We start from the raw sequence: 19,042 nt of genomic DNA, 5'->3' as shown, positions 1-19,042 counted from the left end.
TTGACCTAACGTTTAATTTTAGATTTACAAAAACACTCATTAAGCTAGGTGAAATAGCCTCATTCATATATGTCATTCTCATATTTCAAGAGACTCACTTCTTTATTCAATATCTCTTAAATATATTTCTGTATACGTTAAAGTCAAATGCTTATCTAAAAAAATCGGCATATATTAAAAACTGAATGAAGTATTCTTTATTCAAATGCGCAAAATGATAGACATATAATTATTACTCCCTCTGTCCGGTCATTTGTTGCCTTGTCGGTCTTTTTTATTTTTGGTGTCTCAGTCATTTGTTGTCATTTCTATTTTAAGAATGAACCTGATGAGTAATTTGATCATTTTCATTCAAATTGTTCCACTTGTCATTTAGTTATTGGCCTTTTCCTCTTTACTTGGTCTTTGTGCCAAAACAAAAGGATAACAATTAACCGTAACGGAGGGAGTAATTTATTGTTTGTTTGTAATTACAATTTTTTATATATATAAAATGACTTTACAAAAATCACATCTGTTTTGCATCATGATCCGATAGTCAAATGGTTATTAGACTCGATAAAGTGTAGACATGAATATCATATCCAAAGTACCACTTTTACAATGTTATTAGTCTTAAAAGTGCAAAGAAGATTCAAAGAAAAAGAAAAAGAAATAAAAGGGAAAACATGGTACACACTTTTATCTCTACCAAATATTGCGGAGTGGGATTCCAACATACGGACTTACGGAGTACAACAAACTGGGCCAAATCCTAGGACTCTGCCCCTTCTCTACCCTTTACCAACTCCACTCTAGAACATTCTCCCAATTCCACCTCACTCGATATTCCTCTAAATTAGGCATTATTTTTTTTAAATAAACTGAACTCACCTAAATTAATATGACCTTAATTAAATTAAAATGAACTTATATGTAATACAAAATCATACTGAATTGATCTGAACTTATTTGAATTGAAGTGAATCGACCTAAATTGAACTTATAACTTATAAGAACTGAAATAAGTCTAAAAGAACAAAACCTTATTCTATACACCGTCTCAGAATAAGATAACACTATAAAAAAAAAAAAAAACTCCGTATAATATAAGTATATTTGATATTATGAAATTATATGCTCGTAAGTTTTATTTTCATTTTATATTTTCTCTATTTTTACTTATCACTTGTCAAATTATTTGCCATAAAAATTGAAAAGTGGAAAAAGGCAGAAAAAGTAGAGGAGTACTTTATAATGACTATCCGCCATAATTATAAAATATTAGGTTTTCAAAAGAAAATTATAATATTCAATAATCATTTTTACGTTTAGACCGATTCTTAATAAATTGATCTACTTAAAAATCCATCTGAAATAAAAATAAAAAGTAAAACTAAATAATAAAAAGGTTATCAAATACATCTGGTTTATAATGATACGCCACATCTTATCCAATTAGAAATTTTCTCATAATTTTTCAAAGATTTTAATTAATTTTTTAAAAAATGTCCACAACATCCCCTATATATTAAAAAATTAGGAAGAACATCAATTTCCCGCCTAAAACATATTTCCTATTTTGATAAAATCTCTTATTACTTTCCTATTTTGATATAATCCTTTATTTAAAATTTGTATCTAAGATTTGTGTGATAAAAAAATCCGTTCTTTGTATGCTAAATCGTAACTAAAAGATATACTAATAAAAAAATTATAAACAATTTCATTAATTTTGTTTAAAAATATATAACTTACTCAATTTTTTTCATTAGTTTTATAGTTTATTTTTTTTTCTAAAATAAAAACTTTTTATATATATATATATATATCGCGTATTCATTGCGCGGGATCTAAACCACTAGTATTTTCACTAACTTGGTGACTTTTAGTGTACGTCACATGATACACTAAACCTGATAAAGGTGGGTTGGCCCAAATGATGTGACCGGTTGGCCTAAGACCCAAAAATGACCAACCGTAACATAGGTGGGATTCTAATTGATCCCATCAGATCCATAGACCCGAACATTGATTGACTCAATGTTAACTCGACCCAGGTGATCTGATCTTAAACACCCTGACTCATAATTGATCTGAATTAAAATAAGTTAAAATGACCTAAAATTAATTTTGTAAAATTATCTAATGTAGTAAATAATTAACTTGTAAAATATTTTCTTAGTTGAAATTAGTACTAACTAATGTGTATTATAACCACTATCTTGAAAATGACCCACAACTGCAGGCCAAAATAATCCAAACTGAAATTACTCATCGACTCGACATTCAAAATTAGCCAAATTGTCTAAAGCTAAAGGTTTAATACGTTAAAAATGACCCAATTCAAACTCGAGCTGATCCAACCGAATACGTAACGTGAACAACAATGCGAAGTTTTCCCGACTTGATATCAACGCTAACTCCAAAAATTACCACCCTCCGTCACTCGCTAACGAAGCCCAAAAAAACTAAACAAAAACGCAATCAATCATCTCAGCAGAGTCAGCTAAACAAAAAAGATAAAAAATCGGAAATAAAATCAAATAAAAACCCTTCTGCTTCAATTTGAAGCTGTCTCTTTATATTTTACTGTCTTATGTCCCGCTCTCTTCTCTTCCCTTCCGCTTAATTCTTTCTCCCAATTAAAATCAAATCAAAATCAAAATCAAAATCAAAATTAGGGTTCTTCACTTTCGTCTTTTCCTCCCTTTTCTCCCTCCCTCCTCTCTACTCTAAACATTTTCGAATAAATAAATAGATACAGTTCTAATTACTACTATTATTATTACTAGTAGTACTAATTTCTAGGGTTTATCGAAGGTTTTTTTAATTTCAAATTTTTCGAACGAAACGGATTAATGGCGGCTGAGAAGCTTCGTGATTTGAGTCAGCCTATTGATGTTCCTCTTCTCGACGCTACTGTCGCCGCTTTCTATGGCACTGGATCTAAAGATGAGGTTTTCAAATTTCCTTTATTTTAATTAATTTTTTTTTTTGTTAATTGCTACAGTGTGATAATGTTACTTTTACTGTTTTTGACATTTTTTTTTTTTTTTACCGATAGTGCCTTAATTGTTCATTAATTCGGCGTGTTTGGTGAATGCATTGGTGAATTAGGGTGTAATCTGTTTAATTTTGTGTATATAAGTGTCGGGCTGATTAACGTGTGTAGAAGATGTTAGATTGAATTTGATTGACTAGAGCAGTTGTGATGTCAAGTGCATATACTGCGTATTTCGGGTTTAATTTAGTGTATAGTTCATAGGGCCAGTCTTTTAGTGTCGTAATTATTGGATTGATTAAGGTACATAGAGGATATTTCATTGCATTTGATTCCGGTAAGCTGTTGTGAAGTGTAGTGTATATTGTGTATATTTTGCCACGATGACAGTTGTAGGGTTTTGGTGTGGAGATGTTTACATGGTGTGTTATGCTTGAGTGTCTATCAACGGAGTAATGTGCTTTGGCACTGTTGCTTCGTTGGGAACGAATGGCAATAGGTAGTGAATTTGTAATCAATATTACTTCCATTGTAATGCTTCATATGCTTTACCACAATCTCACATGTGGCTGTTGATTGAAGTAGTTTTGTCACTGGGTCAGGGATTGATGGTACGAACAACAGATATTTTTGATGTCGAATCTCTATCTTTAATTCTCTATATGTATGACTGTGTAAGCTGCGACATATGTGCTTCCCTTATTGATGAATTTCTTCTGTTGGTGTTGATAGAGAGCTGCAGCAGATCAGATTCTTCGGGAATTGCAGAACAACCCTGATATGTGGCTCCAAGTAGTACACATTCTTCAAAGCAGTCAAAACTTGAATACAAAATTCTTTGCTTTGCAGGTCAGTTCTTTTGTAAAGCTCTACAAAGCATTACTTAATTTCTAGTAGAAAAAAGCCAGATGCCTGGCGTTCTGCTAGTCTCTTGTCAAAAATGTTTTTTTTTGTGTGCAGTGGTGGTATTATTATCCAGCTTATATATCTTTTTGTCATATAATCGAAGTCGTATGCCTCTGGTGTTTGATAGTTCTGTCTACCCTCTGTTATTGTTGTTCACACTTGTCAACAGGGTTTGTATATGGCTATATGTTGCTTCCTGCTTACTTTGACTGCTATTGCTCTTTGGAATTGGCTATGGCGTCTGTAGCCGTAGTCTTACCAAGTATTACTAAATAACTTCTCTTATGTGTTTGAAGGACAGCATAAAATATAATTGTTGATGCATTATGTTGTCCTTTTTGAACTTGTGCAAATGTACTCTGGGAGATATCCACTATTTAGTTCCGATTGGCTGAAATAATTTTTTAGTTGTAAAACGTGCTACTGTTCTAAACCAAAAATTGGGCATTAGCGGTTTATACACAAGGTGCTACTAGTTCTGGAATACAAGAAAGCTTTGGTGATCACTACAGTAAACAGGAGGGAGAGAGTTTAGGACGTTGGCTTCAGCCGTATAATTACGGTATACCTCTTAGGCGTGCATGTATCATTGTGCCCTGTTAGAACCGACTATTTCAAGTTCTAATCAGAACGGCGGAGGCCTGAGGGCGCTGCGCTTGTTATCTTTCTACCTATTATAGCCCCTTTTCCAGAATAAAGGGTTATGATTCATTATAGTGGAACAAACGCATCTTTGTAGGATAATTAAATGATATTTCTGTTAGTAAGTTGTATTATTTAGGTCCTTCGCAATTGTGATTCATTCAACATTCTTAAGAGACTATTTGCAATCAAGCATAATAATTTACTAAAGTTATATAACACCTGAAATTGATAAAGTGAGCAACGGACAGTTGCAGTTTAGTTGAGACTTGAGACACTTGGAAGAAGTGGATGAAAATTTTGAGAATACACTTTGACTTTTAGTGATTTTGGTTGAAGTTATTACATGAAGAAACTATAGCAGCCTACTGGTTAACCATGTAATTCTAAATATTGTCCATTGGTTATCCTTGCGTTTTTTAGTACCTCAGTTCTCCACTTTGTTTGCAGGTCTTGGAAGGTGTAATCAAATACCGATGGAATGCACTGCCTGCTGAACAACGGGATGGAATGAAAAATTACATTTCTGAAGTTATTGTTCAGGCATGGATCTTTTTATTTGGTTATTTGATATGGATTAGTATACTCCGTTAGCTCTCATTCTTGTTATACTTTATATATTATATATTGACAAACTTGATCGTTCTAATTTTCACTGTTTCACTTTCTTTTAAAGCTTTCAAGAGATGAAGCTTCCTTCAGGCGCGAAAGGCTTTATGTCAACAAGCTTAATGTCATATTGGTTCAGGTATAAGAAATATCCCTTGTCCACACCCCTAGTAAAAGTTCATGGGTAACAGGGAGTTTCTTTCTCGTGCGGTTTGTTAGGTAACTAATCCCTTAAACTTGCAGATTCTGAAGCATGATTGGCCCGCCAGGTGGCAAAGTTTCATCCCTGATCTCGTGAATGCTGCCAAGACTAGCGAAACAATTTGTGAAAACTGCATGGTCATATTAAAAGTAACTATCTGAAGAGTTTTATCTCTATGTCTATTCAGTCTTCTGTCATACGAGTCTTATATCTACCACTACTGTTCTCAGCTATTGAGCGAGGAAGTCTTTGATTTTTCAAGAGGTGAAATGACCCAACAGAAAATTAAAGAACTCAAGCAGTCCTTGAATAGGTAATCTGGGCCCTGTTATCTTATTTTCTGAATATAACTTTCTGTTGTCAGGGTTCAAACTTCAAAGTATATGGTATATGTACCCTTTGTCTTCTGTTATAAATTGTTTTAACACCATTACTTGAACCCCCGATCGTAGAGATTGTCTGCTGGTACCATCTCCATCCAAATATATTGTCTTCTTTGACCCCATTTGTTTTGGGTAGCCCACCGGTGTTATATATTACTCCCTCCTATTCTACATAAACTTCCCTCTTTCCTTTTTCATCTATTCACAATACCTTTCTTATTTCCTTATTTAGTATAGTTTTATACTTATTTTAATCACCTTACCCCACAACAATACTCCACCTCACCCCACAACAATACTTATTTTAATCAACTTATCCCACAACAATACTTATTTTAATCACCCCACTCACAATAATACCCCACAATACCTTCCCTCTCTCCAATTACCAAACCCCACTATAATACTTTACCTTATTTTAATCTCTCTCCTTAATTCTAGTGCCCCCATGAATAGGGAGGTTTATCTAGAATAGGAGGGAGTATAAAAATTTGTAAATATTTTAGAGTTCAACCATTAATTTCTCCATACATATTTTAGATTTACATTGTAAGGTTTATTATGTCTAATCGTCAAAACAACTATTATTAATTATAAAAAGTTGTAAATAATATACATGCGAGAGATTATTATTATTGAAAATCTCATAGTTTGACCACCAATAAAACTGGGATGATGGAAATTCTGTTATCATATTGTTTTTGTGAACTGCATTGCCATATATGGGTGGGCAATTGGTGCTGGTGGAAAGAGTGATTCAATTAAAAATGTCTTTTTCTCCAATGTTAAGTTATTTCTAGGATCTCTATCCCTTTTTTAGAAGTAAATTGTTGTTTTCATTTTTAAAAGAGAGATTCAATCGAACGTGAAATTTTCTATTATCTCGCCTTCAATAACTTGTTTTGTGTCTTTGCAGCGAGTTTCAACTTATCCACGAGCTGTGCCTGTATGTCCTGTCTGCTTCTCAGAGGACCGAGTTAATTCGAGCAACCTTGTCTACACTTCATGCATTCCTGTCATGGATTCCTTTGGGATACATTTTTGAATCTCCCTTGGTTAGTATTTTTCATCATGTTGCTCCCTTGAGATATTATCTTATTTATTATCGTAGTTGTTGGTCTGAATCTGATGTCTTTTCTGTTTCATTATCATAGCTGGAAACTCTTCTGAAGTTCTTCCCTATGCCAGCTTACCGGAATCTGACTCTTCAGTGCTTGAGCGAAGTATGACGATACAAAGCTTTTTCCGCCTTGTTATATTACGGCCTACTTGTTCTACTAAAATTCAAATATTTGGATAGGTGTGATATTCTTTGAAATTGATATGATTGTAGGTTGCCGCCCTTAACTTTGGTGATTTTTACAATGTGCAATATGTGAAGATGTACAATGTGTTCATGGTTCAGTTGCAGGTGAGCCGAAATACTTCTATTCTTGGAGCTCTTGCGTATTATCTCCTGCAATCTGTGTTTTTTTCTCTGTGTAAAAATTTAGATAACTTCATTGGGAACAGCCGTATATCCGTCTCTTTCTGAATGGTTATTTCTTTGTATCTCATGTAGGCCATGCTCCCTCCAACAACTAATATTCCTGATGCTTATGCCAATGGAAGTACTGATGAGCAGGTACACTTGGATTTGACCGATATGTCGAGGTGAATATTTTAGCATATGTATATCTAACATTTCATCTTTTCTGTCCATTCAGGCTTTTATTCAGAATCTGGCACTCTTCTTCACTTCTTTCTTCAAGGCAAGCACTGTCTACGCATGATCTACTTTTTGTCATTTCATTGTACTTGTTTCTCCTTTTCTTTGATATGAATTTACATATATGTTAAAGGGTATTGTTAATTTTTTATATTCACGGGAACTTGAACATACATTTGAGTAGCTCGCTGTTCTGTTTTTATTTCATTTATTTTTCCTTTCTATACCTACCCCTTTTAATGTTCTCCCTAATGTCCACTTATTATCCGCTACCATAAGTCTTTACAAATTGCTAAGTTAGCTTGATTACGTTAGAGAAGAATTTTTTTTCGTTGTTTTTTAGATGTAATTTGGAAGGTACATTACAAATTGTTGCATTGGTTTCTAAATTGGCAGTTTTTTTTGCACTAAGTCGAAGTTTATTAAAGTTATGCTTCTGTTGTGTATAGGTGGTAGTATTATCATAATATTTTCATGTAAATTTGTATCATGTATAGTTTTTGTCTCTGGAGCTTTTCTGCGAGCTATATGTGTGCATCTTCTTAATAGTTCTCATGTGTTTGCTTGCAGTCACATATCAGAGTTCTGGAAGTCACCCAAGAAAATGTAGCTGCCCTCTTGATGGGTCTTGAATACCTGATCAACATATCGTATGTAGATGACACAGAGGTGTTTAAGGTGAGATCATCATTACGTTTAGCTTTGCACTTGCTGAGTTGCTGGGGCACAAATATTTTAATTATACGTCCTTGATCCGTAAAATGTTCCGATTATTAGGTTTGCTTGGATTACTGGAACTCATTAGTATTAGAGCTGTTTGAGGCGCAACATAATGTGGATAATCCTGCAGCAATTGCGAACATGATGGGCCTGCAGGTAAACTAGGGATGTTTGGTGTCTTCTATGAACTTGCTAGCTATGTGAGACACATTTATTTTTGTTTTGACTCTTCATTCTTTGTCTATCGTGTTCATGTTATTGTATTGTTTTTCTAAATATGAGGGAATTAGGTAATTGTCGGTTACTATTCGGTTTCGTTAGTAGTTTGTATATCCTTCTGGGATAGCTTGTTATGCCGCTTTCAAGTCATTAGTGCTTGTATTGTATACAAAAAGTCAATCTCTCATATTACTGACTATGAAACTGCTTGTTTAATTTATGGTTCATTAGACGCCTTTCCTATCCGGCATGGTTAATGGTATGGGCACTCAACTTCTACAACGGAGGCAACTGTATGCTGGTACTATGTCAAAGTTGCGCTTGTTGATGATTTGCCGAATGGCGAAGCCTGAGGAAGTTCTGATTGTTGAAGATGAAAATGGGAATATAGTCCGTGAAACCATGAAAGATAATGATGTTCTTGTTCAGTATAAGGTAAGTTACATAACTGTGTATTCTTTTTTTTTGTTTCTTGTGAACAAGGTCTCATTTATAATCAGATAAAGCCCGTGTTAGCTTGCAAACAATTCTAGCAGTACTTAAGTGCAGGCGTGCTATTTTCTCTAAGAGTGATTATTTGATAAGAGAGACCTTTTGTAATAGGTTTTGGATAAAAAGCCTAAAAGTAGAGGTTATCATGGTATCAAATGTTGAACTACACCGTATTACGTTTGGTTGATCAACGTTTTGAAGGTTACTGCCATAACTTTTGAAGCAGTATGAGCCACATTTATATTGCAACTGCTAAGATCAAGCCATGATTTCTGATTTTGGGACCAAGTCCCAATCCGGTATTTTATAGCACCAGGATCATGTTTCTAAAGAGGCGGTTACTCCTTTCACTGGGGTACTGAAGTGAATTGTTCATTGCTTGTGGACCTTGGCGAGGGAGATATTGACTTGAGGTTGGGTGTCATGCTAGTTATTTTTTGTGCTCGTCTTGATTTCGAGGTGGTAGATTGTTTGTGAATGTCTAAGGACTATGCTTGTGTAATATAAATTTCAGAAATTATAGCTTGGGCTATGCCACGGTGATATGATGGCATGTAGTTAAGTATGGTCTTCCTGTAGTTCAGAAAAAGCAATTCTCTTGACACGCTGGAATCCACTTGCTGTTGATCATAATTATTTTGTAGTTTTGTTTGTTTGCTTTTAATGGTGGTGAAAGGTTTTGTAATTTTTGTCATTTATTTTCTAGACGAAAATTCTTGCTCATTGAGGTCATATCTCTGCAGATCATGAGGGAAACTTTGATTTATCTGACTCATCTTGATCATGATGATACAGAGCAACAGGTATTCCATATCTTCGAAATGTAACTTTTTAACCATATCTTACAACCATCTTGTACATGTCACTTTTGTAAGCTTCTAACCTCTTTGTATTGAGAAACATGAGCCTGTGTTGTAGAGTGGAGTGTGTATTGTATGCAAACTCGGGTACACATCCAAGTGCCCGACATGATATTTCTCAATTTTCCAGATCCTTTAACAATAAGATTGTGGACAAACTGTATCCTTCAGATTTTTGTGTGAAGTGGAAGCAGAGAGATGTTTGAAAAACAAGGCTTAAAATCATTAAATATCGTAGTATCATACTAAAATACATCTTATTGTGTGTTCATCTGCTATTATCATGCAATGCCTTCTTTTCTGGCTCTTTTAGGAAAAGTATAGGATTCGTGAGTGTCGGGCAAAGATTTCATAGCCATTGCCTTGAGTACCGGTAGTGGATTAGGTACAACATGGAAACGAACAGTAAAAGTAATTGGTCTTCACAATCTTTTGCAAATATTTGAGTGCTCATCACGGCGTCCCTATTTGATTTGAGCTTTGAGTTAGCTCTTAGTGGATACATTTTACTTAAAACATTTATCTCACCCGTGTTTGTTCAGCTATCGTTGTTTATCTTCTATTCTTATTTTTTTCTTTTCCTTTTTTTAATTACAGATGCTTAGAAAGTTAACCAAGCAGCTTAATGGTGAGGATTGGTCATGGAACAATTTAAATACCCTTTGCTGGGCAATAGGGTCGATTTCTGGATCCATGATGGAAGAACAGGTATCGTGGCTCTGTTGTCTCTCTGGAACATGTATCTTGATTATGCTCTTGTTTGCAATCCGCTTTGCGGCTCCCTTGGATGTGTAGATAAGCATTATGTGTTTAACATGATTTCTCTCTGAATCTGTGCTGAAATTTTTATACATTTGGGCCTTGGCCTTTTCCACCAATCCTCATTTTGTAGGAGAACAGGTTTTTGGTGATGGTTATTCGTGACCTGCTCAATTTATGTGAAATTACAAAGGGGAAAGACAACAAAGCTGTTATTGCAAGTAACATTATGTAAGTGTCATGTATTGTATTACGTCGTAGCTCAATCTTATTTTAGTGGCGCGCCATCAAAATCTTCTGGATAATTAGGAAATTTTAGTGCATTAGCTAGTGTTTTAACTGTATTACCAATTTACCGTTATTGTTTTTCTGTTTGGATCTGTAGGTATGTTGTTGGGCAGTATCCTAGATTTCTGAGGGCTCACTGGAAATTTCTGAAGACAGTTGTGAATAAGTTATTTGAGTTCATGCATGAGACGCATCCTGGAGTTCAGGTTTTGTACTTCTTTTCTTATCTAATCTTTGCTTACATATGAAATATGTGATTGATGTGGTTAAACAATCTCTGATGCATTTTTTAACACGGTCATTTGGAAAACTATGGTAACACTGCCTACCCGTTACATACTACTTACATCCAACCACCCTTGCATATCCTTTGGTCGGAGCCTTTGTCTATCTGGGATGATCATATGATCTACTATACCTAGTTACATGTACCCAGTTAGAAGCAACATTTCGATATTGAATGATGTACGATTGGATGTGCTGTGATGGCGATTTATGCGTGATCATATGATATTGTCACTGTTAGACTGATGACTTATGAGTCTTTGACTTACGTTTCCATTTACGTCCTGAATAAACCAGGTCAAAGAGCCCTAAAGTAAACAAGCTTTAGTATCGGCTAGTGGTAGTATTTGCGGATTTGGAGTGGTTGAATTAGTGTGATAGATTCTGTGTAATTTGTTATTTTTCTTTGTATTTATCAACGTTTCTTAAGTGGTGGAGAAAAGCATAGTATTGAAAGTTTATTAGTAGTTTGTTGAATGCTGGATCATTTGTGATATGACATCTTTATTTGCTTGATTTTGTTCAGGATATGGCCTGTGATACATTCTTGAAAATTGTCCAAAAATGCAAGCGCAAATTTGTCATTGTTCAGGTAATCTGAATTTTAGTATCACTGTGTTCCTTTTTGTTTTTCCTGAATATGCCAAAGCAGTCAATTCTATTGTGGTGATTAATTTAAAATCAATATTATAACATTTTACAACTATTGTATTACATACTGGATTGTGACATATTTGTAATGATTGACCTTGGTACGGTTTTGGCTTTTGTGTTCGGGATAGCAGGGAAAGGTAGCAATCTGGTCTCTAATGTAAATGTCACTATTGTTGCTACAGGTTGGTGAAAGTGAGCCATTTGTTTCTGAACTTCTCACAGGCCTCCCCACAACCATTACTGACCTTCAAGCTCATCAAATTCATATGTTCTATGAGGCTGTAAGTTTTATCTTATACCTTTATGATGAAGGCTAAGCTCTTAAAAACAACAAATTAGATTATCTGACAAGTTCTCTCAATATGTCTAGGTTGGCCAAATGATTAGTGCCGAGTCTGATCCACAAAAAAGGGATGAATACCTTAGGAGGTTGATGGATTTGCCAAATTTGGTAAATAATCTGATTACTATGCGCCTGTTCCTTACATAATAGAAACTAGGCTATGTATTGGTTAGAGTGAATGTTGTCTTGATGTGCAGAAATGGAATGAAATTATTGGGCAAGCACGCCAAAGCGTTGATGTGTTGAAAGACCAAGATGCTATCAGGGCAGTACTTAATATATTACAGGTGTGGCCTACTTTTTTATACTCTCATGTTTTTCTATATTCTTTGCGACGGATGAGCATCAACTGAAAAAGGGCAAATATGATAGTGGGGCCAAGTTATTATTGATGGCTTCTCAAAATTACGTTCAAAAAAGTCTACAAGGGGCCTTTCATTAACTGAAAACTGCAAATATAATAGCAAGGCCAAAAATTTGTTTGCCCTTTTAACTTGCTGTTAGGGTTTGAAAGACCACAATCTTGAATGAGAATTGTACTTTCTTTTAATATTTTAAATGTAAGAACATAAGCATTGACTGATCTGGAGTTTGTGTTAAATGCGACATTTGTCTTCGATCAGCGGTCTTCAATCTGATATTGAGGGTAGAGTTAAGGTTTAGGAGTTAATTATATGAAGTGAAGGGGAAGGCTTTTTATCGGAAAAGCCAATATGAACCCCTGCCTATTGGAGGGTGTGTGGAAAGCCACCGCAGCTTCTCTTGTACTCTTACTAGTATTACCCTTTAGGGCATTCACAATAGAGGTTTGTGAACAAAGCTTTGTGTACTTTTTTGTGGTTTATGCACAAACCTCTCTATTGTTGCAAAAAGATGAACCGGATTGTCTTTGCTAATACTTCTAATATATGCAAATGGTTTGTGGAGAGATAAGAGAGAAAGTGGGTCCCTTGCTTATTGTTGACAAGAGGTTTGTTGTAGAAAGGTTTGTATTTTTGATGATTTGGCACTTGACAAACCTCAAAATGGGTTCATCTAATGCTAATGCCCTATTAGTCTCTTCTGGGTCCTGTTGAGTCTTTAGCTCTGCTGTCTCGTGGATGTGATGCCTTGTCATGCATAATCTGTGTACTAGGTATGGTTATGTATTGGATTAGTAAAGTAATCTATCGAATATATTGTTTATGCTTGGCTATTAACAGAGTTTTTTTTTTAAAATTTCTCATCAGACAAACACAAGCGCTGCCACCTCTTTGGGTACATATTTCTTTCCACAGATTTCATTGATCTTTCTGGACATGCTAAATGTGTACAGGTAATTGGATATACTGGCTTTTTTCTCATTATTTATTTTTCATCCGATGACTGTTTTAAATGTATTACTTGGGCCTCACTGCCTTGCCTTTTTCTTTTGCTGGTTTCTGTAGAATGTATAGTGAGCTTATATCAAATAGCATTGCTGGAGGTGGTCCTTTCGCGTCAAAAACTTCTTTTGTGAAGCTTTTACGGTAAAGTCCAGTTATGTTATTATCTTGTACTCCCTCCATTCAACTCCACTTTCATGTTTGCTTTATCACGTTTGCCAATTTGACTTTTACGCGATAAATATCTTTAGCTACGTATTTGCAAAAATTATAAAAGTTAGATATTTTTAATGTAATCTTAAAGACTAGTCAAATAAGATCCCACGTGAATATATTTTAACTTATGTATCAAGAGAGAATTGAAGTTGAATGTTCGCTTGTGAATAGTGTGCAAAAGAGAAACATGCAAAGTGGAGTTGAATGGAGGGAGTATTATTTTTGGTGTGAGAGGCAGTCTTTTTCACTGCTTTTATTTTATATTGTGTTCATTTCTTAATGCTTGAAATAGATCGGTGAAACGTGAGACACTTAAGCTCATTGAGACATTTTTAGACAAAGCTGAGGATCAGCCACATATTGGGACTCAGTTTGTACCTCCCATGATGGATCCTGTGCTTGGTGACTATGCAAGGAATCTTCCTGATGCTAGGGAGTCGGAAGTGCTGTCCCTTTTTGCCACTATAATTAACAAGTAAGATCCACTGGGATATTTCTTTTCTGTGTGGAATTTGATTTTAAATTTGTTTTTCCCGTCTCATTCTTTTGTATTCAAGAGTTTTCCCTGCCGATTAGGTGGCCAATGAACTTCTGTATGAGTCAACTGCTTTTATTTTTGAATGTCAAAGTCGATCTATAATATGTTGTCATTAATTTTGACAGAAAACTCAGCGTTATAACAATCTATATTACGCCCTCTGCCTCTCCACAAGATTCACCCTTGTGGATTGACAAGTTTTAAGGGGAGAAGTAATATGTGGAGGAAAATGAGAACTGAATTAATATGTGGGGTCATAGTTAATTGTGGCCACAATAATCAGACAAAGAAGGAAAAAAGCATAAGGTGAACCTTGTAAAAAGACGGTTTAAAAAGGAAAGATGTAACCTTGTGGAGAGACGGAGGGAGTATTTCGTTAAACTTTACTTTGTGCTTTAAATCTGATCTGGACATCCATTTCAGGTTGGCAAGAAAGTTCTATATATATGGGTTTTTGCGTTTGAAAAGGATTCTAGCTAAAGGTTGATGGATAGTTCTTGTTTCATTTACTTACTTATCTTGCAGCTTGCTTTTTTAATCTGGTGTATATCTGTTGTTCTCTATAAGAAGATATCTTATACATGCGTTTAAAATTTACCGTATTTCTTTTGTGCTTGGGTTCATCGCTCGTGTCTGTGTGTCTTATTGATAGGTACAAGGCTGCAATGATAGACGATGTACCTCACATTTTTGAAGCTGTTTTCCAGTGCACTTTGGAGGTAAGAATTCGCTCATCAGTTGCCCTCCATTTTGACTAGACAATGTTTTATGCACTGCCCCCTACTATCCAATTACTCGAGTGGGGGATGTGGGGCAGTGGGGGAAGATAAAACAGTCGTAGCATACTGAATATGTTATGAAAGACGGAAAGAGCGGTGAAACTTTTTGTTTCTGGAGTTCAAGTTTTGCTTTCAGAGATAAAATTGCACTTGCAACTCCAAAGCTGTGCATCACTGTTATGAGATTTTGATCGACATTGGTAGGACTGGTTCTTGATAGTTCGTTTGCTCTCTTGGCTGGGCTTGACTGACGCTTGATATTTGGGAAGTTTGTTTTCTGCATTAACCACTTGTGTTAATTTCTACGTTATGCAGATGATAACAAAGAATTTTGAAGATTATCCAGAGCATCGCTTGAAGTTCTTTTCATTACTCAGAGCCATTGCTACGCATTGTTTCCCTGCATTGATTCGGCTGTCACCTCAGGTCCGGACTTGTGTCTGTTTTTCTATTTGAAGTCTTGACACCTTTGTTCGTTTAAGTTTCTGTTACTGTTATTAATGGTGATTGCTCATGGTAACTTTTTCTATCTTCATCAGCAATTGAAACTTGTTATGGACTCCATAATATGGGCATTTCGTCATACCGAGCGTAATATTGCTGAGACTGGGCTCAACCTTCTACTGGAGATGTTGAAGAACTTTCAGGTACATATGTCATGTTGTCTGTTTCTAGTCGGGACATTTTGGATGTTCTTAATACTAATGTGCTATTTATCACAGGTTTCCGAGTTTTGCAACCAGTTCTATAGGACATATTTTGTAACAATTGAGCAAGAACTTTTCGCAGTGCTGACTGACACCTTCCATAAACCGGGATTCAAGTTGCACGTGCTGGTCTTGCAGAATTTGTTTTGTCTGGTAAATGCTCAATAGTCCATTTAAATTGGAATTTTGTTCCATTATATTGGAAACATGTGTGTTTTGTCCTTATAGCGAGTTTATTAGTGCTTGAAGCAAACATAATATTGAATGTTGGTGTGTTGGTAGGAGTCGTGGGTGCATTTGTTTTTGTCCTTATAGCGAGTTTATTAGTGCTTGAAGCAAACATTATATTGAATGTTGGTGTGTTGGTAGGAGTCGTGGGTGCATTTGTTTTTGTACCCTGCCGCTTGGATGTAGTAGTTGATGTTAATTCAGATTACCAAGATCGTTTTACGATCTATCCTTCACTTTCTCCAAGTTACACGTGGCTTCAATGCTATATGTGACAAATTGTTTGTGAACTTAACCACTTCTATAGTTATTTAGCCTTAATATCAGTTTAGGAGGCTCTTAAATATTTGTACCACCGTTAGTGGCTCCTATAGGAAGTAGCTTGCAAGACTCTAGACATCTGGGTGTGGTTTCCATCTTCTGAAGTCATGTACTCTCTGTAAAAGCTGTTTTTTTTCTTTCTTCATTAGGGTTTGGGAATTCTCTTGCAGAAAGAGTGCAGAAAGAGAGGGTTACAAATTCTAATCACTGACTTTGTTTGAATTGAGGGAATAGGACGTAAAACAGGGGTAAGGGGACGATGAGATACAAATTCCCTTGTTTGGTATGCGAATAGGGTTGCAACTTGCAAGTAATCCGGGTTGGAGGGAATTTGTTCTATTCTCCTTCCCCTCCTCGTAAAAAAGAGGGGTAGGGAAACGGGGAGATGCACAATTTTGGAATTGCAAGTAATCAATATTCCCCCTAAAGACAAATCAAAATCCCTTGAACATTGGTAAATTTTGGAGGAAAAACTCTCTTCTACAATTTTGGAATTGCAAGTAATCAATATTCCCCCTAAAGACAAATCAAAATATCTTGAACATTGGAAAATTTTGGAGGAAAAACTCCCTTCTATTCTCCCTCCCCTCCTGGTTGTCCACCTTCAAAAGCTATCCAAACGCACTCTGTGTTTTAGATGTATTTGTTGAGGCCGTCTTGGCTTTTTTATACTGTTCTGTTTATTGCATATCTTCAGGTACAATCTGGTGGGATCACAGAGCCTTTGTGGGACGCTTCGGCAAGTCCGTACCAATATCCAAGTAATGAAATGTTCGTACGTGAGTACACAATTAAGTTACTCAGCTCGTCATTTCCTAACATGACGCCTGCCGAGGTATAATTTCTACCTTAATGGATATGCAAAATTGTGCATCTGCTCTCTTGGGCTCTTAGCTGTTGCTCATTATTTTTTGCTCATCAGGTTACTCAATTTGTGAATGGACTATTTGAGTCAACTAGTGATCTCCCCACATTCAAGAATCACATACGGGATTTCTTGGTGCAATCAAAGGAGTTTTCCGCTCAGGTTAAGTCTGCTCTTGAGTTGTTTCCCTGATGCTGTTTTTTTACTAAAAGTTTGCTGACAGTCCTTTTCCATTGACGTCAGCAGATGGTTCAACAGTTTATGTTTTGCTACATCTTTATGGTAGCAACTGTAGTAAAATATGAAAATTTGGCATCCCATATGCATCTGTGTTGTAATGGAGCTGAAGATGCTTTATTTTTTGGTAGTGTAATACAGTAAAGCAAAAAGGCTCACTAAATTGGATACTTTTTTTCCCTTTTATTTACTCGGTTTTCAAAATTGTTTTAATCTTTATTATCAATTTAAATTTCAAGTTTTTATAAAAAAAATCCGGACTTCAATTTTAAAACCCACTCCGTATTAGTTTACCTTGACTTTTGTATTATGTTTCACTCTCCTTTTGTTTTTCACTTTTCCTTTGCTATTTTTTCGCATTTCGAGGTGTGCGTTCATTCATGTATGGTTCTGAAGGATGATTTACGTCAGCCGACCCCAAGTCATTTTGGGATTAAGGCTCTGATGTTGTTGTATTTACAATGGTGAAGTAGCAGTCATTTCATGCAATTTACGATGCATTTTTTTTTATTCTTATGTATCATACCAAAATAATCTTTTTAGAAGTCTAGAATATAGTAAATGAATTTGGGTTTTTCCTGTATTTTATTTTTCCTAGTATTTGGGCGGAGTGGAGTATGATTTTGTGTTGAAAGGCTTCTTGTGGAGTGTGTAATTTAACATGTTATTGTCACATCTGCAGGATAACAAAGACCTTTACGCAGAGGAGGCTGCTATTCAAAGGGAGAAGGAACGACAAAGAATGCTGAGTATCCCAGGTCTTGTTGCTCCAAATGAAATCCAAGATGAAATGGTGGATTTGTAGTGTGGGCAACTCCAAGTTGAAGTTGTGCCTTTGCTTATAGATTAATTGGCGAGGGTGGGGGAGCGGGGGACTCACCCTCAACATAGGAGGCTTGGGGATCCCCAGATTTCATCTGTTCCCTAGTGCTTGTTACTGGTTTTTGTAGTTGGTGGTGAAGGGAGAAGCGGCCCTCAGTAATTTGTAATGAAAGACTTCATATTTGACCAATTAGCTGGGGTGTAGCGGTAATTAACTTTTTTTAGATCATACAGTACTGGGGCTAGCTAGCAGTCTCTCTGGAATTAAGTTGGATCGTATTCTACCGTCGCTGGTGGGGTTTCTTAGGGTGGTATATCTTTTTCTTATGTTGGCAGGATTTGTGCAGAAGCTTTTCTTCTTTCTTTTAGGAATGAGGTTTATATTGGAATCTCCTTGTAATTGGTATTGGCCGAAATCTTCGTTCTTTGATCTATATGCAGATTTCAGACTAAATTCTTCAACATGGTATTACTTATATATAGTAACAGTGACAATTCTCTTATCTCTCTCCACTATTTCACTTTATTCCCTTGTTGATAGCTTTGATGTGTCACCCAATCAATCCGTAGGACTCGTGTGTGGGTTTGGATACATTTGGGATAGTTAGTTCTGGTTCATGGAACTAACATCGAAACCGTACAAAATTTTGTACAACCTGAAATGAGTAGAGAAATTGACTTTTGAATGTGGACATAGTTCTGGTTCATTATGTCAATGCAAAGCGCATCCTTATCCTTGTGTTGAAGATACAGAGAGACGGATATGTATGACCCATGACGAGTTTAATAAATAACCGGTTTAGACCAAGTGTAATATAGCACGGTGTACCAAGTTCTCTTTTGTGCTTGTATAATTGGTAATACTGCATTGATTGCAAGTTTTCTTATTCTTAGAAAACTAGTATAATTGGT

At 35.7% G+C, this 19,042-nt stretch overlaps 1 protein-coding gene across 1 annotated transcript; it reads left to right on the top strand.

Moving 5' to 3' along the window:
• Positions 1-2,423: 2,423 nt before the first annotated feature.
• On the top strand, positions 2,424-18,592 carry LOC141657181 (protein EXPORTIN 1A). Its single transcript, XM_074464332.1, has 32 exons — positions 2,424-2,939; positions 3,716-3,832; positions 4,982-5,074; positions 5,208-5,279; positions 5,384-5,491; positions 5,573-5,655; positions 6,642-6,780; positions 6,880-6,948; positions 7,059-7,136; positions 7,287-7,349; positions 7,432-7,476; positions 8,004-8,111; positions 8,211-8,309; positions 8,604-8,807; positions 9,608-9,667; positions 10,322-10,432; positions 10,617-10,714; positions 10,869-10,977; positions 11,583-11,648; positions 11,893-11,991; positions 12,081-12,161; positions 12,251-12,340; positions 13,283-13,368; positions 13,481-13,561; positions 13,926-14,108; positions 14,824-14,890; positions 15,266-15,376; positions 15,490-15,597; positions 15,673-15,810; positions 16,904-17,041; positions 17,129-17,233; positions 17,991-18,592. The coding sequence occupies exons 1-32, from the start codon at positions 2,841-2,843 to the stop codon at positions 18,111-18,113; spliced, it is 3,231 nt and encodes a 1,076-aa protein (XP_074320433.1). The 5' UTR covers positions 2,424-2,840; the 3' UTR covers positions 18,114-18,592.
• Positions 18,593-19,042: the final 450 nt, after the last annotated feature.

Source organism: Silene latifolia, chromosome 5 (assembly GCF_048544455.1).
Source record: "Silene latifolia isolate original U9 population chromosome 5, ASM4854445v1, whole genome shotgun sequence".
NCBI classification, from domain to species: domain Eukaryota; kingdom Viridiplantae; phylum Streptophyta; class Magnoliopsida; order Caryophyllales; family Caryophyllaceae; genus Silene; species Silene latifolia.
Note: the sequence above shows the minus strand (reverse complement) of the source record. Positions and strands in the feature narration are given on the sequence as shown.